Source organism: Silene latifolia, chromosome 2, assembly GCF_048544455.1.
Source record: "Silene latifolia isolate original U9 population chromosome 2, ASM4854445v1, whole genome shotgun sequence".
NCBI classification, from domain to species: domain Eukaryota; kingdom Viridiplantae; phylum Streptophyta; class Magnoliopsida; order Caryophyllales; family Caryophyllaceae; genus Silene; species Silene latifolia.
The window spans coordinates 48,335,507-48,359,051 of NC_133527.1; the positions used below are offsets into that span (position 1 = coordinate 48,335,507).

The 23,545-nt window shown below is 35.1% G+C and overlaps 1 protein-coding gene across 14 annotated transcripts; it reads left to right on the forward strand.

Moving 5' to 3' along the window:
* The first annotated feature begins 4,746 nt into the window (after positions 1-4,746).
* LOC141642712 (uncharacterized) lies at positions 4,747-18,713 on the forward strand. 14 transcript variants are annotated; one of them, XM_074451589.1, is made up of 24 exons: positions 4,783-5,182; positions 5,367-5,468; positions 5,706-5,828; positions 6,273-6,440; positions 6,539-6,679; positions 6,927-7,118; positions 7,650-7,742; positions 7,917-7,994; positions 8,635-8,802; positions 9,177-9,314; positions 9,687-9,815; positions 10,304-10,414; positions 10,893-11,024; positions 11,756-11,929; positions 12,700-12,789; positions 14,298-14,393; positions 14,634-14,750; positions 15,063-15,191; positions 15,598-15,708; positions 16,064-16,249; positions 16,730-16,858; positions 17,212-17,370; positions 18,276-18,323; positions 18,437-18,713. In XM_074451589.1, the coding sequence occupies exons 1-23, from the start codon at positions 5,035-5,037 to the stop codon at positions 18,293-18,295; spliced, it is 2,934 nt and encodes a 977-aa protein (XP_074307690.1). In that variant the 5' UTR covers positions 4,783-5,034; the 3' UTR covers positions 18,296-18,323; positions 18,437-18,713. The 14 variants fall into 14 exon arrangements, with proteins under 14 accessions (XP_074307691.1, XP_074307696.1, XP_074307701.1 ...); XM_074451588.1 differs by having other exon boundaries at positions 4,795-5,182; positions 14,226-14,393; XM_074451590.1 differs by lacking the exon at positions 5,367-5,468 and having other exon boundaries at positions 4,747-5,182; positions 14,226-14,393.
* Positions 18,714-23,545: the final 4,832 nt, after the last annotated feature.

Sequence of the window (23,545 nt, forward strand, 5' to 3'; positions counted from 1 at the left end):
TATTTCTTATTCTTGTCTTGTGCTGCACTGCTGCTTCACTTGTGTACCTGAACATACTGATTTTCTTTCAGCCAAAAACACCAGCAAATCCAGAAGCTATTGTGTCAAAGTCACTCTATGTCGGGAATCTTTCCTACTCCGTAAAGGAGTCTGATGTGTATGGGCTATGTGCTTCTGAAGCTGCATCTTTTTTCCGTCAAAATCCTCTATTATTAAGCATTTTTGATAAATATTGCAGGCGTGAATTTTTCAAAAATGCTGGCGAAGTGGTAGAAGTTAGATTTTCTATAAATTCAAGACGCCAATTGAAGGATTTTGTCCATGTGGAATTTGCGACAGTTGAAGCAGCACAAAAGGTGATATTTTTGTTTGAGGTTGCTGAGTTCTATGAAATATATTAATAAACAACTATTTTCTTATTTGTTGGAAGCCTGAATGAGTTTTATTTATTCTACTTTACTGATTGAGCAAAACGGTTCACTTTGTCTTGGCTAAGATGCTCGTTTCTGTTCAGGCTATAGAGTTGAATGATCAGGAAATGTTAAGCCGTCCAGTGAGACTTGATTATGCACGCGCTTTTATTCCGAAACCCAGGTATTGCAAGTTCCGATTCAGTAAGGGGGCCTTTGGTTCAACAAAGGGAAAGGAAATGGAATCGGTTAAGGAAAACAATGGGAAAGGAATGGGAATACCCCCATTTTACTTGTCTGTTTGGATTGAAATTAGGAAAGAAAGGGAATCATGGTCATCCACCATCCTCACCTATTACAATCACCAACATTCACTACCACCAGTACCATTACCACCTCGCGCCACCACGCCCAACCCATGGACAATCCTTGTCCCCGACTAGACTCCTCACGTTACTGGCGACTACCTTGCCACCACCGTTGAAATCCTCCATCCCCAAACACTAACTACCTCTATCACCCCCGAAAATGTCGCCCCCACCCCCGAAAACTCCTCCCCCGCCGTAAAAAACGCCATAAAGACAATCAAACATATGTACACTTTAGCTTACGGTGATTGATTATATAATTGTCCTTGTAAGCATATTTTTGGTTGTCATATAAAGTTGTTTGATCATGTCTAAAATTATTGTGTCTGTTATTAAAAGGATCTTCAATGTATGAATCCGTGACATTTTCTTGGGTGATAGTGAGTTGGAAGCATCATTGTAGAAGAATAATTCTAATCTCGGAGGCAGCTTTAACTTGAACGTGCAAGAGGCTAAATCAAGAGGCGACAGCGCTGGTGGTAGGCTTGTCAGAGGTGGAAAAGGCGGAGGAAGGAGAGGTGGCTGTGATGGTGGGAGATTCAGTGGTAAAGGTGACCGAGAGGGCGGTCGAGGTGGAAGATTTAGTGGTAGAGGGGGGAGAGATGGTGGTAGGAGAAGTGGTGGTAAGCATCGTTCCGTTTTTTGTTACCTATTGTTTGAACTTTATTGGAATTAATTGCGTTGTTACTTTGATATACAACAACAATAGAGCCTTAATTCCAACATGATTTGGGGTCGGCTAACTTGAATCATCTTCCAAAACCGTTTAGGAATCCAACAACACAGCAAAAGGACGCCCAAACAATATTCGAAATTTGATTCACGTCCACAAAGTGTGGCGGGAATTTTACTCTGGTTCTCACAAACCTACCACAACCCTCCTTTATCCAGGCTTGGGACCGGCAGTCCGGCAGTATCATAAGACATTCACGGGCGGGCGTAGTTACTTTAATATAAAGGATGTTATTTTAGATCAAAAATTCTCTTATGAGATTCTCTCATGATATGATTATATCATGAGATGGGTAGTTAATTTCACTTTTTAGTGGGTTAAGGGGGTATCGGGGCTGAGACTTCAATTTGAATTGGATTAGTCTCACATTAGTGACTTGGTCTTTGTAAGACGAGGATTAGTCTCACATTGCAATCATTAGTGTCATTAGATGAGTTTTGATTTTTTTTTCTTTTCCAAAGCAAGCCCTTGGCTTTCAGACTATATAAAATTGTCGTGAGGCCACCCTTTTTTGCATATTTTTGATGGTCTTGTATTTTGGATGCTTAAATGAATTTAAGTGGCGCCATATATGCTTTTCTTATATATATTGATTGATTGTAAATAAATGCAGGAAAGAAGAAGAATACATTTTGGGATGACTAGATCACAACAGATTGGGAATATCAGTAGTTGCTACTCTATTCCAGACGCTGGATTAGCTTCGTTATAATTCGCTCCTTAATATGTTCCCAGACGTACAATTTTGTTGTTAGTTTAGGCCTAGCTCACAGCTTTGTTTTTGTTTGGAACTACGGATTGAAATAGTGTGTGCTGCTAGTTGGCCGAAATGATCCAATCAATTGACTTATAGTTTCTTCGTCTATGTTCCCTGTTTTCTATACATGTAATATTGTCGAATTGAGTTCGTGTCATTAAAGTTATTAACTTGGACCCTATTAAAAGAATTGGATTGAATTTATGGTGAAAATAAGCAAGACCAGGCTGAGATGATCGAGTCCAACATCTAGCCTGATCGAGATTAAATTACCGTGGCTCAATGGTGTAGATCCTGTAGTTAGGAGAAAAAAGAGAGAGGTTGGTTGATGCATCATGCATGCGACTTACTTGCACGATTAAACCTGTGAATGGAGTAGGAAAGCAGTAATGGGCACGTCTGCAATCACATGTATAAAACTATTCAGGCATTTTATCAATTATTATCAACTCTTTAAACATCTCACTTTGATAGATTTGGCAAATTTTTTCTAATCCCAAACATTATGTTTTTATTTTAGGTATTCTATTTAATCCGTTTTAAGTTTAAGGCGTATCTTCCCCCTCTTAAACAAGATTTTGTTTAACCATACGCGTATAAAATTGATTGCGACAAACCCGATTAATGCAGGTTTTTTTGTTGTCATCATTATGAACCGAACTTGCTATTCACCCTTTAAAGCTAGATACAGAAAATAGATTTGTTTATATTGTAAATTCTTGTTTAAGATGGGACATATCCGTTTAACTGTTGAAACGGGTAAAATAAGTACCATATAAGAAGCCAAACTTGTTTAGGGAGTAACAAGAGTTTGTCTATACTATCATTGTGGTAGTATTTGAGTTGTTTTTAGAATAAAATGGATATGTCCATCTTAAGTAAGACTATGGCCATGTTCTTTTGGACTTAAAGTCACTTAATTTAAGTTCACTTCAGATCCTATAAGTTTAGTTCAGTTCAGTTCAGATCTTATAAGTTCAGTTCAGTTCAGTTCAGATCTTATAAGTTCAGTTCAGATCCTATAAGTTCAGTGCAGTTCAGATCCTATAAGTTCAGTTCAGATCCTATACCTCACTTAGGCCCTGTTTTTTTGGACTAAAATTGTCTGAACTGAACTGAATGGAGCTGAACTGAACTGAACTGAACTTAATGGAGCTGAACTGAACTGAACTGAACTGAACTAAACTGAAATAATAATAAAAAGATTATTATTATTATTATTATTATTATTATTATTATATTATTATTATTAAAATAATAATAATAATAATAAATATTATAATAAAAATAATACCAATAATAATAATAAATATTATTATAATATTATTCATTAATAACAATAATATATTAATATAATCTAATAAGATATATAAAAAAATAAAATATTAATATAATAATAAATAAAGTTATAATAATAATATATTAGTAATATAAATGATAACATTATTAATAATAATATAATATATTAATAATAATAACTAAAAAATAAATAATATAATAATAATAATGATAATAATAATAATAATAATAGGTCTAATATAATAACTTATTAACATAATAATATTAAATATAATAATAATAATAAATATGTGATTAATAATATTAATAATGAGTATATTAATAAAATAATAAATATTAAATAATAACTTATTAATATAATAATATTAAATATAATAATAATAATAAATATGTTATGAATAATATTAATAATAATAAATATATTAATAAAATAATAAATATAATATAATAATAATAATAATAATAAATGTATTAAATATAAATATAATAATATAAACAATACGAATTAATTATTAATAAATATAATAGTAATATAATAAATATAAAAATAATAATATAATAATAATAATAATAATAATAATAACAATAGTAAATACATTAATATAAAAATAAGAATAAGAATAAGAATAAGAATATCAATAAGAATAATAATAGTAATGTTGAAATAAACCGAATCAATTGAATCGATCTCAATCAATCAATCAATCAATGGAATGAATCAATCAATCAATCGAATGAATCAATCAATCAATCGAATCGATTAGAATCGAAATTAAGTTCAAAAGAACAGGCCTTAATTTAAGTTCACTTGATCCTATAAGTTGATTGATTGATTCGATCCTATAAGTTGATTGATTGATTCTATAAGTTCGATTGATTGAGATCGATCTTATAAGTTGATTGATTCGAGATCTTATAAGTTCAGTTGAGTTCAGATCAGATTAGTTTCAGTCCAAAAGAATATGGCTTATGTTCTGTTCTTTTCAACTGAAAAGAAGAGTAAAAGTTAATTTGTGAAAAAATGAGCTAAATTGAACTGAAGTAAAAAAAATTGAAATTTTAAGTGCAAAAGAGAGAGAAGAAGGGGGGTGTGTCATGTGTGTGTTGGATGCAATAATTGAAAGGTTGGTTGATAAAGGGCACATGGGTATTAGAGGTTGGGAAATGTGAATGCACACATTTATTGAGTTTTGGCATAATAATATAATAATGATTAATGAATGAATTAAAGTCAATACAAAATCAATTGCAAATCCGTGTAACATGATCTACTCCCTAGCATTTCGACATGTATTTATTTTACATACATAAATAAATAAGGCAACTCATTTTGTTCATGTATTATATACAGTATGTATGAGCATTGTGAGCTTAGTAACTAACTTCTGAAAATCAATAAATCAATAAATCAATAAATCAATCAATCTCTTCAGGTTGATAGGGTAAGTAGAAAAAAAGAGGTTGAAGATGAGTTCAGAGTGGCGGGCCCCAGCTCCATTGCCCATGTACCAACCTGTTGTTCTCAAACATGTTCCTACCATGGTTAGGAGAAAATATGATCGTCTTAATGTTGTTGATGACTTGATCTTGGACCAACCTCAACCTCAACCTCAAGGTAATCTCTCTTGTTGCTTCTTTATAGCAGCAGTTAATAAATTGACAAAATTAATTGAGGTTGTGCTGGATTTAGATCCGCCACAAAATGCATAATTCTTGGTTAGATAGCCAATGGGGGGAGGACTCAGACCTGTTATAATTTATAAACAAAATTAATGTTTAATCCAATACATGTACATTAGATACGCCTTCAAATGATGCCCAATTCCAAAATGACGGAGACTTGGATTCTATCGACCCAGATGCTCCAACATCCCCAAACATTCTTACCACTCATCATCAAGGTAAATTCATTTATCGAGCATTGTTATTTGGTTGGGGGTGAGGCACGAACATAAATAATGGTTTAGCTTGTGAAAGTTGAAATTGTGCATTTCACTTATGTGAAAGAGAACATTATGTAATTGAATAACAAAGGATAGTAGAGTATATTACGCTGAATCGCTCATGCTACCCAAAATAACCTAATCTTGGTGAGTTTTAACATAAATAACTGAAAAAGCTGCTGATAAAATATGTAGGTTCTGTCTCAGAAGATGATGGTTGCGATAGATCAGAGATGGAGCATCTGGAATTCATTGCAGACACTGATGTCAAACATCAAACACTTGACAATGGACTGGAAAATCTCAGCGATGATCAGGGTATGCACTATGCAACTATAGAGTAAGGTTTTAGTAAATTATTATAGTTGGTCAACATGTAGCAAGTTTACGAAACTTGTGTTTCTAGGATAAATTAAGGAAATTGTGTTTTTACCACCAGTCAGGATTGATTTTATTAACATCAGTTAGAATTGAGTTTAGTACCATCATAATTCAAATATAATGTTCCATTTGAGGAATACATATCAGAAGTCACTCTATTTAAGGGAACTCGATTTGTTACTTATTGGTTTAGAAAACAAACTTATTGGGGGTTTAGTACTTTAAGGTTCAGGAGAACAAAATTTCACTTCAGCAATATTACATTTGAGGTTGGGAATTGAAGAGCGATATACAGGATTGCACAAGAACTTCATACACATATATTTATCTTTTTTAAAATAATATACACGCTTGATATACGATTATGAATGTCATATGTAGGTTCATGCCAGAGTCAGGATGATAGTCAACAAGATTATAATCTAAGTGGTGAAATGGATGCTAGTGTTTCAGTTGGAGGCCACCACAGTAGATTGGGGAACTCCACTGATGACTGTGTCACCAGAACTTATAGTGAAAGCATCAGCAACGGAAGCACCGGACAAACAGGTATATAGATTTATGGATATCTTAGAAGAGTTGAGGCTACGTGATTTGGTCTGAAAACTGTCGTATTAACTAAGAATTTCTTTGCCTGAAATATGCAGATTTGGATTCAGAAAATAGCAAAAGCAAAGATGATGGCTCTAATGGTGCCAACTATGCTCTTATAATGGACTCAAATCCTCATGAGGATGAAAGTCATGAACCCAAACATAAAAGACTTGCATCTTTCAGCAATGAACAAGGTGGGCGATGAACTTAAATGGTTTGTTTTTGGTAACACTAATAATGCTCTTATGCTTCTTTTTCTCCAGTTTTCTTGAAGTTTTACTTTTGTGTTCAAAGAACTATTGGATATTTCTGTCATCGTATCTAGACATTTACTTATAGTCAAAGTCAACCATCAAAGTCAAAAGGGGAAAATATAAATGGGATGGAGGTCGTATAAAGTTTCTCCCGCTGTGAAATTAATATATTATCTGATATATGCAGCCTTGCATTCTAAATACAGCGAAAACGAGGATGATGAGCCTAAAGTTGCAGACCATGCTCCTAATATGGTAACTGGGCGGCCTGCACCTCCTCCCTTGCCCATGTACCATCCTGTAGTTCTCCATCATGTTCCCACTATGGTTAGAAGAAAATATGAACATTTTGATACGGATAAATTAGACCAAATTGAAGGTATGCACATCTTTCTTCTAGCTTTTCATAGGTTAGGGACTAGGAAGGTGAGTTTGGGTAAGACTATCCTACTGTTACTTACAATTAGATGTGGCCAGAATTCATAGGTTTGAGTCCAAGTTCTGGAATTCCATTATACATCTGATACCAGAAACTTATAACTTAACTGCATTTTAAGTCATCGAGTTTGTTTGGATCGAGAGTAATTGTTACTGAGGTAATGGAGGGAAAATAAAATGCAAATACAAGGTGCTGATGATGGATGAAGAGAGGAGTTTAAATAGATAATAATGGCCTGGTGAATTTATCCACTCCTCTAGGTATGTATGAGAGTAAAGGTTTCCTACCACCACCCTTTTCCTTTCTTCTTATTTTTTCTTTGTTTTGAGTTCCATTACCCCACAATAATTATCAGTAGTTCAAGTGGCAGGCCTATATGAATACAAACGTACAATTTATGTATATACCTTTATTCCCCTGCATTGAAGTTCTTAAGTTGTTCGTGAGTATGAACCAATTGGATTATTGTAGATGAGCCTAAAAATGATGGTGAAGATGATGGAGACTTGGATTCCATTAATAATGAAGACAATCTGAGATCTGAAAATAGTAGCTGTGAACAAGGTACATAACTGTGTATTGTATTTATTGAAAGAGAAGACAATGCAAAACATTTATGTTACTGAATAACAGAAGAAAATAGAGTATACCATGCTGAATTGCTCATGCTTCCAATACTCAAATGATTTCTTGAAAAATTTAACCTAAAAAACTGAAAGAGTACACACCAATATGCAGGTTCCGCTTTAGAGGACGATGATTGCGATGGATCAGACATGAAGCATTCTTCATGCATTATCGACGCTCCTGTCAAAGGTACAACACTCGAAAATGGACTCGAAAAACCCAGCAATGTTGTGAGGATTAATCACGGAGCACTAAATAGAAATTGAAAGACACTGGAAAAAGTACAAGATTTATTGTTTGTTGTTAGAAACAAAGGATTTTTCTGGGGTTTTGCAAAAGCAGAAGTATTTCAGCCTTACAGGAGAACTACATTTTACAACATTTTTTTTTATTCTGTTCATTTTTTGAAATGCCTCAGCATATGTTCATTACGGGTCATCTGCAAACAGATTTATATATTAAACCGTCCGCTTAATTTTATTGCGAAGTTTTAGTCATTCCATGAAATTATGAACGTCATTTAACTCATTTTCATTATGAGTCGTTTGAAAAAAAAAACCTGTTTAATAATATACATAAGGGTAAGCGGTAAGCCTGCATATATCCGACCCCCTTACTTTTCCATCTGTGAGAGCCCTTGACTCCTTGAGGCACTGTGGAAATGGTTCAACATATGATGCATCTGATGTTGGATATGAGGTTTGATATACGAGGGAGTATCATATTTAACGTTATTTTCCTTGCTTAGGGCTTGAACATCACAGAAACTGGAATTTTACTAACAAGTATGATTATGACTCTTAAGTCTCTGACATCTCCACTTCTCTAGGTTGGCGTCAGAGTGAGGATGATGATTTACAAGACTCAAATCCGAGCAGCGAAGTAGATGACGGTATTTCAGTTGAATCCCAACTCAATGGAGAGGAGAACTCTGCTGATTACTGTGAGTCAGGAGCTTATTGTGAACGTGTAGGCACTAGGAGCATCAAACCAACAGGTAAGAGCAATGGCGAATTTCAGAACTAATGGGTGGGGTCAAGCCCCTGCTGGTCTTTTCAGTTCATTTATGGGCTATTTTAGTATCTAAATTATCAATTAGCCCTTGGTTTAATGCTTGATTGGTGAATATTTCTAACCTAATGTCAACTACGCTAGGGTTCAAACCTTGCCGCCTTTAAGTTTTCCGACATAATTATTTGGATTGAATGAGTGATATGATAAATGCCTTCTTTCTTTGAAGTGAATTTGAGCCAAGTTGCACATAAATACAGCCAAGTTCTTCGGAATTTATGATGTGAATGTCAGTGAGGGGTTTATATATTTCCCACTTCACTGAGTGCTTATTTGCTTTTGCGCTTCCCTAAAATATAGAGTTGGACTCAAAAGATACCAAAATAAAAGATGATTGGCCTAAAGTTGCCAACCATGCTCCGGTTGTGGATTCCAATCTTGATGAGGATGATCATGAAACCACACACAAAAGACTTGCATTTCTCAGCAATGAACAAGGTAAGCAACTAAGGTGAATGCCGTATTTTGCTACAATAATAATAACTCTCTTATACTTCTTTTTTGTTCTGTTTTGTTTCAAGTTATACGTTTGTTACCCAATAAACTTGCTTTTGCCAAGTGTTTACAGTTTACCCTATTGTAAAATTAAAATGGTAAGGAGTATAATCTAAATTTAGGATTTAGTCACATGTATCTGACTAGTTTTGATCATATTTCATTTTGAAACAAAAAAACAAACCTCTTCTTGTTTCCATCAGCAAAGTAAGGTTGCATATACTTGGCTCCCTGCACATCATAGATGGTAATCACTGGGATAATGTTATTAAGTTGCTTCGCTCCTGAAATTAATAGATGATCTGAAATTTGCAGCATTGCATTCAGAAAACAGTGAAAGCGACAATGATGTGCCCAAACTTTTCAACCATGTTCCTATGGTGGAATTCAATCATGAAAATGGAATGCAAGATAAAACACTTGTAGACTTTAACACTGAAGAAGGTAGGCAATGCACTTTTGATGCTGTTTTTTTGTTGGATTAATTATTGTTTTACACTACTTGTTTTTGTTCAATTTTGATACAAGAACAACTTTGCTTCCAAAAAAATCGCTCGCACTTATTTTAGTGTTTACATTTTACAATATACCCTTTTTTGCATAATTGATAAAATGATAGATAAAATGTTAAAATCTAGCCTTAGAAATTGCTCTGTATGGTATTGAGTATCTGAATTGTTGTAATTATGGGTCACTTTGAAACAAATTCGTTGTGATGCAATATATGTGTAAGGATGAATTTGTAACTTCAAGTTATGCAATGATGCCTTTGCTGGTAAAACTAAGAAATGTATACCAGTTTCACCCCCTAGATGTTCTTTTTTTTAAATAGATAAGAGTTTGTATCTCGGTACATTTCTGAACCTTAAAATAATCATTAAGGTGCTATAAGATGTACCAAAATAGATTGAAATTTGTTGGTTCCTTTGTAGGGAACAGCAAAGATGAATATAATGGACCTGAAGGTGCAGAGTCTGCTAGTTATACTGGAATCATAGATAAAGGCTTTGACATGATAGAAGGAATTTCAGTGAATGAACAGGGTATGTTGTATACACACTGCATGTATATTCAACAGTCTTTTGTAAAATCCACGTTAACTTGTTTTTAGGCGTCTATGCTACATTATTTTTCATTGGAATGAAGTGTCACTACTGTTTTGACTTTAAAATATGATGTGTAAATCAAAACGTCTCACTAAACTCTCTTTCTTACATGCACTGTAAGGTAGAACTTGGTAGTTTCGATTCTCGATAAAAGTTCCATTATGGTTTGACATTTGATCCCAAGCACGACATTGGACTTGGCTTGGGGCAAATTTGATCTCGTGAGCCTAAATATTTGAAGAAACTTCTTACATACATCTTGACTGTTTTCTGAAATCATACTCTTTATATAAGGAAAGTTTAGCACATTTGTTCTTGGGCTTTATCGATGCTTTTAGTATATCCTTTATCTCTCTGCCTGATCTAATCTTTTAAATATTGAAAATTGAAAATACACTAATTCGCAAACACGCAGGACCGAGTTCAGAGGAAAACAAAAGAGTGCGTCATTTATCAGAAGGAAATTCTCCATTCTGTGCAATTGTTAGCTTAAACAGCTTAGCTGAAGAGATGGGACGTGGAAGTTTCGACGACAAACAAGATATGGGTAAAGTAGCCAACTTTTTCAAAGTTTCAGGACTTCAATTTTTTTTTTTTTTTTTTTTTTTTTTTTTTTTTGCTAATTTAGGCCCTTTTCGTAGTGTTTAACTTTTATGATTAGTGGCATAGCTAGCTATAGGTAAACCCATAAAATCTGACCAGACCTCAACCCCACTCTAAAATGGAATATTGAATTAGTACTATGGCCACGAACAAGGTAGGAAAACCTGTTTTTCCAAGTATTCTGATTCGTAAGAACAATTCGTACAGCTAGAAGAAATGAGACTTATAAGAAAATCTTGGTTTTCAAAAAGCGTGCCTCAACACTGCTTAGGTGCACGGCTTCATGAGGCGCTAGATTAGTGATTTTATGTCTTTGCACATTATCCCTCTGATAATCCAATAATAACAGCACTACCCTTGATGAAAAGCGCGTTAAATTGTATCGAATGAGGATCACTTCACAATAAAAGGATGTGAAGCTAGCTTAGTGAGCCATGCTGTTCTATTCCATAATGATTTAAAACCAAACAATAATGAGTACTTGGCTTCATTGAAAAAATGGCACTACTAAATATCATTTGCTCAAAAGATCATTCTGAAAAATACAAATTTTATTCAAGAAACAATGTGGCTCATGTGCATAAGGCGGGCTCCATCCCCCTCATTGCACTGGGCCCTCGTCCCTTTATTTGTCGATGTGCGTTTTGAAACTAAGAAGAGAACTCAATGTTGTAGTATACAAGACACAGGCTTCAAAGAAAAGCATTGAGGAAGATAGATGCAAATTACAGGGTAGATGCTCTCCTCCTCCCTTGCCCATGTACCGACCTGTAGCTCTCAAGCATGTTCCTACTATGGTTAGAAAAAGATATGAACGTTCTGATGTGGAGCCGTTACACCAAATTGAAGGTATCCACCTTTTTATTTTATTTTTTTTATATTTTTGCTTCTTTGTTGTACTTGTTGCAATTTCTTGGAGTTTAAGGAGTTTTTGACAAGACTATCCTGTGGTAACTTACAACTTAATGTTGAAGGAGTTCAAATGTTAAGTTGAGCTTTAAAATTCCATCATAAATCTCACTCTGAAACCTTACAAAACGACATTATCCAATGCCTCAATGGCTCCCAAAAGTTGCGGGGTAGGGGAGAGGTCGTATGTACGCTGCATTACCCATGTGTTGGCAACACAAAGAGACTATCTCCGAATGACCCAAGATGAAAATTACGTTGAGAACCGCTTCGAAAGACTGCCGCTTCGCAATATAAAGAAGCGCAACCACTTTAGTGAGTCATTTTGCTTTATTCCATCATAATCCAGAACCATCACTCTGAAACCTTAAAACCTTAAAATATATGAAGTCACATGAGTAAAGATGTACAGAATATATAAATTGTTCTATATTAATGCACATGGTACCCGCCATTGATCAAAGGAAGATTGATAATGTCTTGAGAAATCAAATAGTTACTCCAATTGTCAATTAATTTGAGGACAACACCTATTTGGACTTGGGAAGATTGATGATGACTTGGGAAATCTCTCCTCCTTGTGGCCTGTGAGTGGCGAAGACCTGTTTTATGTGTGATTCCCGATTTCACGAACACCTTTCCCTGGATTAGCTCATGTGTATCCCACCAGTGTCTGAACTCTAAAATTTAAATCATTTGAATATATGTAGATGTGCCTACTAATGATGGTGAATTCGAAGATGATGGAGACTTAGATGACGAAGGCGGCCTGTTGTCTGAAAATATTAGCAGTGAACAAGGTACTTGAGTTATGGTATAACATGTATTTTGTGTGTGTGATTTCCTTCTTTTGCGCATCTGGCATGATATATTAAAGTAGCATAAGGCAAAAATGGATTAGTTTAAACCTAGAGTATAATCGCAGAATTTCATGCTGGAGATGTACAGGTGAAGGGTATAGATCTCCTTAGTGAACTGCTATTGTGAGTCACCTAAAACAACCTCTCTGTGTCGAATCAGTACAAGGGTATAGATCTCTACATCCAACCTGTTTTGCCCCCACTTTGTGGATGAATATAAATGCCTGTGGTTTAGGTTGTGTATTTTACTCATGTGAAAGAGAACATAATTCAAGGGATTTATGTAATTGAAGAAAGGGAAGAAAATAGAGAACATCATGCTCACTGGAAAACGTGAAATTTTTGGCAAGGACTATGAGGGTAGCAGTCGAATAATGCAATTATAAAACATTTTTTTTTTTTTTTTTTGTTATCATGGGTCATTCAGAATAAATAGTCTCTCCGTGTTGTTATTTGTCAGCATTGGAGCATTGGGGGTAAACTGCATACATCTGATCCACCTCCTCCCACCATCTGTCGTAGCCCTTGAGGCACTGTGGAAATTGCTACTGTTCAGCATATGTTCTATTTGATTTCAATATGGAGAGTGATAAATGAGGAGTATGGCAGTTAAAGCATCCTCAACCATGGAGACCATTTCTCTCCATGGGTGGGACTCCTATACTCCACATCATTTTCTCCATTCTATTTTCTCTGATAAGAAAAAACATCCACATCCATGGATACCATTTTTTCTCCATAGTGGGATCCAAATGAGGCAAATAACGGCTAAAATGCAAATTAAAATGGGTATGATTTGATGTCTCTTTAACTTGACAAAAGCAAAAAAGAAAAAGAAAAAAAAGCATGTGTCTCCAGCATGGGACCCACCTACCTCTCCATCTTCCCTCTTCAATTTTCCGTTTCATGGAGTAAATAGCCATTCTCCATCCCTATGGAGAAAATCTCCATAGATGTAAGTGCTATGGAGATTTGTTGTCCTCCATCCTACCCACGGAGACTTTTTTCTCCATGGTTGAGGATGTTCTTAACATTCGTTTTAATACTCCCTCCATTCAACTCCACACTACCACTTTCTTTTTTCACGTTTGCCAACGCGTCTTTTACGCGCTAAATATCGTTAGCTACGTATTTGCAAAAAATATAAAAGTTAGACATTTTTAATGTACTCGTAACGACGAATAAAATAAGATCCCACATGAATATATTTTCACTTATATATTGGGAGAAAAATCAAATTGAATGCTTAATTATGAATAGTGTACAAAATAGATAATGGTAGTGTGGAGTTGAATGGAGGGAGTATAAGAATTGAACAGTATCTATTTAAGACTGGAATTTTATAAAATGTACGATTATGACTGTGACATCTGTAGGTTGGCATGAGGGTGAGGCTGACGATTTACAAAACTCAAATTCAAGTAGTAATGTTGATTCTTGTGTTTCAGTTGAATGCCAACAAAATGAAGTGGAGAACTCCATTGATGACTGTGAGACAGGAATTTATAATGAGATTGTCAGCAGCAGGGATATCCAACCAACAGGTAGGAGCATGTATACAGATTTCAGAAGAGTCGAAAATTGTGATAATGTGATTCACTAAGAATTTAAAGGATTTGGCGACTGATTTATGATGATTTCTTGTTTCTTTGAAGTGAATTTGAACCAAATTTTACATAAATAGACCTTAACTCTTTGAATTCATAACGTGAAACTAGTGAGGGTTTAGTACATCTATCCCACTTTGTTAAATGTTAAGTTGCTCCTCTCCCTGAAAAATGCAGATTTACATTCAGAAAATATCGAAAGCGAAGATGATGAATCTAAAGTTGCCAACACTGCTCCTATTGTGGACTCCAATCTTGATGAGGGTGAAACCCAAGACAAAAGACCATCTTTAGGCAATGAGCTTGAATGCTGTATTTTTGTGACATCAATGATTCTTATATGCTTCTTTTGTTGCAAATTTTACTTTCGTGGCCAGAGAAAATGTTGACATTTCTTCTAATGATTTTAATATACCTTTCTGCAACTTTAAGATAATAAGATTTCAGTGTTAGGATCTAGCCACTGGTATTGAATTTTATCATTATGGTTTCTTCGGAAGCAAGAGTAAAAGTTTCGACACTTGCCCCCATACCCATCATAGACTGTAGTCACTGGGATGCTGAAATGAAGTTGTCCCTGAATTTTAGATCAACTGAAATATGCAGCTTTGCATTCAGAATACAGCGAACGCAAGGATGATGAGCCTGAATTTGCTTACCATGCTCCTATTGTTGACTCCAATCTTGAGAATGTATTCCAAGATAAGAGACTTGTAGACTTCAGCAATGAACAAGGTAGGCGGCAGTGAGCTCAACGGTTTACCTTTGTTGATTAGTTATTGTTGTACAGTGCTTATTTTTGTTCAATTCTTTTGCGTGTAAGGCTGAATTCAATAACCAGTAGTTATGAAAAGATTAAGAAAATGCCTACAAGTTTCACCCAACTAGATATTTTATTTCTGTCCCCCTTCCTTCGGGGATTTCTGATAAAATTGGAAGTTGGAACGACGTGGAGCACATAGCCTGGTCCCTACACAAGTATGAAACGCGTAAATAGACGTTTTTTTTTTTTTTTTTTTTTTTTAATAAATAAATATAGTTTGTCAATTGTCACTGAACATTTGTCAAACCTTAAATTATCAAGGTGCTAGAAGATGTACTGAAATGAATTGAAATTTGGTTGTTTATTCTTTATTTGTAGGGGACATCAAAGACGAATACAATGGAGCTGAAGACGCAAAGACTGCTAGTTACCCTAGTGCCAAATACGATTCTTTGGACATGACAGGCAGAAACTCTACGGACGAACAAGGTATGCTGTACACACATTACACATACAAAAACATATTAATATACATGTTCAAACAGGTTATGTTGTATTACACGAGAATAAATCTGGCCCATTGGCTATATTGTTTCTGTAATTTTTAGGATGGTGAAAAGTGCAGAGTATAATAGAATGTTGATATAAATCTGAATTTTGCCATGCTTGAATCTGAATATTTGAACAAAATGTTGATATAAATCTTTTAACAAGCTGTTTCCGGAAATCACACTCCTTATATAGAGAATTCAGGCACATAATATGCTCCTAGGATTTATTGATGCTTATAATTTGACCATATAATCACTGAAATATCAAAATACAAAAACACGCCAACTTGCAGGGTTGCATTTAGAAGACAACAAAAGAGATGGTGATGAATCAGAAGGAAATTCTTCATTTTGTACAACTGCTAGCTTAAAAAGTGAAGCTGAAGTGATAGAATGTGGAAGCTTTGACGATGACGAACAAGATACAATTACACAAATGCACACTGAAGATTTTGGAACTCAGAATATCATAGGGAAGAGTAAGCATCACAACCTTCAAAAGTCAAGTTAGCTGCTCTATGTGGCCAACTAGCCAACAATTGACAGTTTAGGTCCTCGTTTTAGTGTTCACCGTTTACAATTAGTGGTATAGCTATTTACTCTAATTAGAGCTGATATAATGTGACATGACCTTACCTTAACACTAAAATGGACCCCAACTGAACCTGACTCGTCATATGAGATGTTAACTCAACAAAACCTGAACCAAATGTGACTCGACCTGTTTAAACCCAACCGAAAGCCGGCCAGACTGATACACGTTGCCACCTCTAGCTGTAGGTCTTCTACATGATATTTTATTTGCTATCAAGCAATTTATACTCTTGTATTTACCGAAGAAACATTAACATGATCATAATGTTGCACCAAAACTTGTGGGTTTTACGATCCCAAAAGTTATTGAGTAGCTCAGCCACTATGACAAGTACAGCTTTTCATACTCGATGGTTGAAATGCAGGCTTAGATAATGTGAATCTGAAAAGCGCAAGTAATGGAACTGAAGGTACTAATAGCAATTACAATATGCACACTGCTGTAGAAACTAAAGTTCAGGACGAATCACAATGGTATTCCAACTACCAAAAAGGTAAGAAAACATGTATGTCTGATTATTTTTGACTTATAAACACATGGTATGCAGCAAGTAAGAATTGGACTCACAGAAAACTTTGGTTTAAAAAGTGTGCCTTGTACATAAGAGACAACAAGCGAATTGCACCATTATCTTTAACTTACACTTCTTTGCACTCTGCCGTCTTTAAAATCCAACAATTTGCCTGATTGTATTTTGAAAAATACAAATTTGATATAAAACCAACGTTATTTGTGTGCATTTGAGCCCCCCCCCCCCCCCCCCCCCCCCTCCTGCTCCTCATCGCAACAGCAACATGCCTTGGTCGCTTTGGTATTTGAAACTAAGCAAGGAATGCTATGTTGCAGAATTCGAGCCAGAAACTCTTGGGAAAATCCTGGAGGAAAATGGATACGAGTTATATTGTCCAAATTGTAAGCATTGTTTTACTAACCCTCTAATCGTTCAAAGAAAGGGAAACGGCCAACATTGCAGGATAAGCTGCTTCACCAGTTTAATTGCTCTATGTATGTTCTCAAATCTTTACCATACTTTGGCTTATAATGTTAGATTTATCTTCAGTTGATTAGTCTTGTCTTTTCATCATTGCTTAGCTTTTTGTTTGTCAATGCTGCTTATTTTTACAGTATCTCGTTATTAGATCTAAGTAGTAAGGGGGCGTTTGTTTCGTGCATGGGTATGGGTTTGGAATCAGGAATCATACCTGAGGGGTATAGGGCTGGAACTTAATTGCGTTTATTTCAATTCTATAAGTTAAAATCAGTAAAATAAAATATTTTAAATTGAAAATTTTAATTGTTATAAAATCATGAAAATAAAAATTTAATCAAATAAGCATATAGAAGATTTGATTTACATTATGCCATTTTTTTTTTTCACATTTTTGCTTAATCTCATACCCACCCCCCTCCTTGGTATGAGAAACTCATACCTCATGGTACGGGTTTAGCTCATTCTAACCCTTACATTTGCCAACCAAACATATGGTATGGATTTAGCTCATTCTAAACCCATACCTCATACCTTTTTCAATTGAACCAAACACCCTCTAAGACTCCATACAAAAAAAAAAACTCTTCCCAATCTTTTATGTTAAATTCATGTCTCTTCAAACCGAATCCACCACCATCTACACGCTACTGTAATCCCGTTGTCAGAACCAGCAACATCCGACAACCTCCCCACCCATCTCCAGCCCTAGTCATCCTCCCCACACACCCCACAAACTCTTCAAAGACACACCAGCACCACTACTACCAGCAGGTGCCACCCCGACTACAAAGAGGTTGTTTGCAAATGACCCAAAATGGCTCACTAACTAATTTTCGATTGGAGTACTACTCTTCTGAAATCATATCTAACTCGTCGTTTTTTCTCTTTTCATAATCTTATACTCTATTAAACTTTGCAGTTTGCAGCGGTAGAGACTAGATGAACTGTGTCATATAATAATTTCATGGTAAGTTTGGACTGCTTTTTGCATATCAGAGCCAACTCTTGGGAGTACCTATTGTTTTGGATGTGTTTGTGTTGACACTTGACACCTATATAAACTGTGCGGGTTCTTAACAGGAGTCTGCCAAGAGAACGGATCAAGGAAGACAGGGCCAACCTTCGTTTAGCTTGACCCTTTGATGCTTTAAGTTCATAATACAAGTGATCATCCCATAGTTTGAGTGTGTGTAGATTTTTAACCGAAATCATAAAATATGGTTCGGTGGTATGGAGTACATACCCATCTAATAAAGTGTTGAAGTTTGTGACTTTTTTTAGTATGTTTTAGAATAGCATAGAATTATGTATTTATGTATGTTGTTACCTAGAATCATCTAGGGATATTTTGTTTTTATAGAGAACTCTTAGGGCGTGTTTAGATTGAGAGAATTGGGGGGAAGCGGAGGGAAGTGAAAAAGAGGGGTTCAATTTCCATTGTTTGGTTACAAATATATGGAAGGAGGGAAATGGAAGGGGAGGGAAATGGGAGGATTCAATTTCCCTCCTTTAGACCAAACTATAGAATCTTTTCATCATTGACAAGATTTGGAAGGAAAACTTTCTTTTGACTCTTATTTAAGAATGATATGGCCAAATACTCGTGCAATATGGCTTCACTCTTTCCATCCTCCAATGCACTGAAATCACCTTTTTCCTTCTTCCTCCTTCCTCCCCCTTTTCCCTCTACTTTATTTTTGCTATCCAAACAACCCCCTCCCTTTCCTTTCCTTCCCCTTCTCCTTCTCTTCCCTCCACCCCCTCCCCTCCCTTTCCCTCCCAATTTGCTATCCAAACACACCCTTAGGGTGAAGGGTGTGTTTGGGAAGAGTAGAGGATTTTAAATCCCTTGTTTGGATAGCAAATGAGGGTAGAGGGAAATGGAGGGGGGATATTTGGAGGGATTTAATTTTCCTCCTCCAAGCCTAATCAAAATCTCTCTACAATAGGCAAGATTTGGAGGGAAATTGTATCCAAACACCACACTTCATTCCCTTCTCTCCCTTTCCCTTCCCTCCTTCCCCCTCCCCTTCTTTTCCCTCCACTTTTACTATCGAAACACAGCCTTATAGAATTATTCTAGGTCGCTCTAGAATGTGTTATTCTAGATAAATGTTTTGATGTAGGAGGAACACTATAAAATAAAGGTCATTCCCTCCCATTTGCATGGATCCATAATTAAAACAATCACAACAAAGTCTTCAACAACAAACACTTCAACTAATCAACTAAACACATATTTTTCATTCTACTTCTTCCCTTTACTACTTTATACACCAACAAATGACATCAGAGCCTCTCATCAAAATCTGATTCAACCGTTCGAACCTCCGATCGGCTTTTGCCCACTCCAATAACTTAGGAGCCGTAATGGTTGTACTAGAGAAGCATCAAATCCCAAATTGAGAAAGAAGAATACTTAGAGCAAGTGAAGGCTTGGAGCGAACAAGCGAGCGTAATCCTGGAGCGCGTTAGCCTGTGTTAGAGCACCACTTCTCTCGTAATGGGCTTTCTTGAACAATTTCTTAAGGGTCATAAAATAAAACTATGGCTTCCGCGTCAAACGCTCTATCCATTCCTGCTCCTTTAGTTTTTGGAGGAGAAATTACAACTATTGGTGCATTAAAATGAAGTTTTGCTTAGAGCAAATGCACTATGGGATGTAGTTGGAAATGGTCTTAAACACCACCAAGAAGCTGTCCAAACCTCCGAAACATCCTTAAAGAAATGAACGAGGATGAACTTAGAGACTCCAAAGCCTCGTCTTTCATCCTCAATGTTGTACAGAAACCATTTTTTCAAAAATAATACAGGCTTTTATTGCAAAAGAAGCCTGAGATTCACCCCAAAAGAAAATCCATATTGATGAAAGATTAAGAATCATACGTATCAATACATTGAGAAAGGATTTTGAAAATCTAAAAATCGGAGAGAACGAAGACATAAAAACCTACACTTCAAGACTAATGGACATAGTTAACCAAATGAAAATATATGATGAAGAATATTGCATATACAAAAGTTGTGTAATTAAATCTCGTAATATTAACTCAAATGTTCGACATGATTGTCACCGTTGTTATTAATCAAAGGACCTATCAAAACTCACCGTCATGAAACTAGTTAGATCCCCATGATAAAAAAATTTAAGAATCAAGATTCTTCTTCCAAAGATGCAGTTCAATTAATATATGTAAAACGGTCAGACTCAAAAGGGTGGAAAGAGAAAAGTAACAAGGTTAACAAATATAAAAATCAAAGGGAGAGTTTCCTCCTTACATTGTGAAAAAAATAATCATGCAGAAAAATATTGTTATTTCAAAGGTAAGTTTTAATGGCGCTATTGTAAGAAATATAGACATATTGAAAGGGTTGTAGACATAAGCAAATGGAGTCTAAGGTTTAAGCTCGTTAATCAAGTAACACAAATAATGGGCATCTTTTCTATATCGGACAAGCAACCATTTCCAACAACGAAAGTAGGTGGTTAATTGACAATGGTTGTACAAACCATATGACAAATAATTCGAGTAACTTTTGCAAGTTGGATACCTCTGTCCAAACTCTTGTACGAATGGGAAATCGAAATAGTGACATCCAAAGGCAAAAGGTACACTAGTTGCTTCAACAAATATATGATCTTACTGAATATTTGTCAAGTGTGGCCCAAGTGATAAAAAAATGGTTATTCCCTTATCTTTGAAAACAATCATTGCCCCATATATGATCCTGGAAATAAGGAGATCGCTAAAGTCGCCATGAAAATTAAAAGTTTTTATCTGAAATGGAATTATGGCAACGAGTCATCAAATAGAGCTCACACCAATGATACTTGGCTATGACATAGAAGGTATGGACATTTCAATCTACTCGTACTAGCCGATTTACACAAGCAAAATGGCGTGGGAGATTTTCATATGATTCATGCTTTTAAAGAGCTATGTGAGCCTTGTCATGAAAATCAGCATCGCTTGCCATTTTCAAAAGGCCAAGCATGGATATTAAGTGAAAAAACTAGAGCTTGTTCATGGACGTCTCATCTTGAAAATAGGTACTTATCTTGTTTATCGATAACTTCACTTGAATGACTTGGGTATATTTTATGAAAGAGAAATCAGAATTTTCAAGTCTTTAACAAATTCCAGACTCTTGTTGAAAACCAAAGTGTCTTCAAAATGAAGATGATTATATTTGACAGAAGGAAAGAATACCCCTCTTCTCAATTTGACCAATTTTGTGAAAAATGAAGGAGTAGAACATAAGCTTGAAAGATCGTTATACGATCCTTTAATATGCCTATTGCATTCAAATTGGTGTAAATAAAAGGGACAAATTCACATACCTGGAATTGAGACGAATTAACAATTAACACTGAAAGTCCAAAGTCTCTCGTGTACCCACACCCGCAATGATCTACACTCTCGGAATATGAAACCCCCCTCTCTCTCTCTCTCTCTCTCTCTCTCTCTCTCTCTCTCTCTCTCTCTCTCTCTCTCTCGGGTGAAAAACTCACTAGATGAAGTAACTTTTACCAATCGCCTAGACCTAAGGAAGAATAAAATAACTCTTTATTTCATTTCCTTATTTAAAATACTATGGAATATTTTATCCTTTTATTATACATATCTTAAGTGTTAGGAGTTAATACAATAATATGCCATCTAGATACTTTAGTTATTATCATATATAATAATCACTACGCCAAATAAGACATTCAATAACGGTCAAATAATACAATTACCGTTTTTAAATAGAAACATGGGACCGTTATTGCAACGACGGTTGTTAAATATATACCACGGTTGTACAAATAACACGCGACCGTTATATAACATCAAGAACCGTTATAAAATCTTTTAAGAAACCGTTATTAAATCTTAAGAACGGTTTCAAATCCGTTGTCGTAGTTTACTATTGACAACGTCTTATCGTTCCAAACCTTTGTTAAATATTATATATGATAACGATTCATTTCGTTATCTTATTTAATTGAATGTCAAAATTTAACAACGGCTTTATTGCGTGCAAAATCGTTGTTATATTCATCTGTTGACAACGGTATGTAACTGTTATCTATTTTTATTGATGAAATTTTCGAAAACGGTTTTACTTAAATAAACCGTTTAAAAGTTTTGAACTCGACAACGGTTATCGTTCGTTATCTTATATTTTTGGCGGTTTGAATGAGAGGGAAAATATGTCAACGGTTATTTATCTAAATAAAACCGTTGTCAAATAATTGTTTGCAACGGGTTGTTTTTAGCCGTTATCGTTTTAAATTTGTTTTTAAAAAAAAAAATGATTTTAGCTTGTTCTAGCAAATTTCTTTGAAATGCTATTTTTTCAATTTCTTCTTTGAAAAATAGCATTCCAAAGAAATTGTCAAAGGTAAAAATCCAATCCTGTATCAAAATATTACACCCCGCGATCAATTAAACCCAGTTTAAAAACAGTACAAACAGGATGATCAACAGCCAAAACACAACTTTTTCAGAAAAAACAAAAGAAGCCAATACACAATGACTCTATATATACACACGCGTACATAAAACATGAGAAAACTATTGAGACTCCGCTAATGAAACAACATAACTGGCCCACATATTTCTCATATGGTTGATGTCCTCTGCCGAATATTTTGGAGCTTTGTTGAGTATTAATGGAAACTACAATTCAAAATATACATAATCAAAATAGATATAATACATGGAAGTATACAGAATTGAACTCAATTTACGTCTAAAATAGTTTTTAAGTCACACTAACCCGTATCGGAATGGTAGATAGTTTTCTGTTGATAACCTCCCACATGGACTGACAAACGTAAAATGCGCATTGTTTGTCGTCTGGTGCTTTAGGAGACTATTATATAAATCACACACAAATCAGCTGAATTAGATAATCAACCTCTCGCAGAAACATTAATTAAATGATACGAGTAATTATTAAGAATACACTTACTAATGGCGTGATAAAATTGGGAACAACGTTGCTTTCATATTTCCCAAGTAGACATAATCTTTTTTTTTTTGCTTCAAAAACACTAATTCATAAATATACACACATGCCATTATTATTTGCATATATATGGCTCAAGTCATACAATAACAAATGACATTATTGAAGGTTGTAAACTTACTCAATTATCATCCTTACACAACTGTCAGAGGGTTTGCCTTGGCGAGAGTC

Coding starts and splice junctions, on each gene's coding strand:
- LOC141642712 (XM_074451588.1), top strand. CDS start 5,035: ATGAGTTCAGAGTGGCGGGCCCCAGCTCCATTGCCCATGTACCAACCT. Junction 11,930..12,699: donor GCCGTTACACCAAATTGAAG/GTATCCACCTTT, acceptor GAATATATGTAG/ATGTGCCTACTAATGATGGT. Junction 16,250..16,729: donor TCAGAATATCATAGGGAAGA/GTAAGCATCACA, acceptor GTTGAAATGCAG/GCTTAGATAATGTGAATCTG.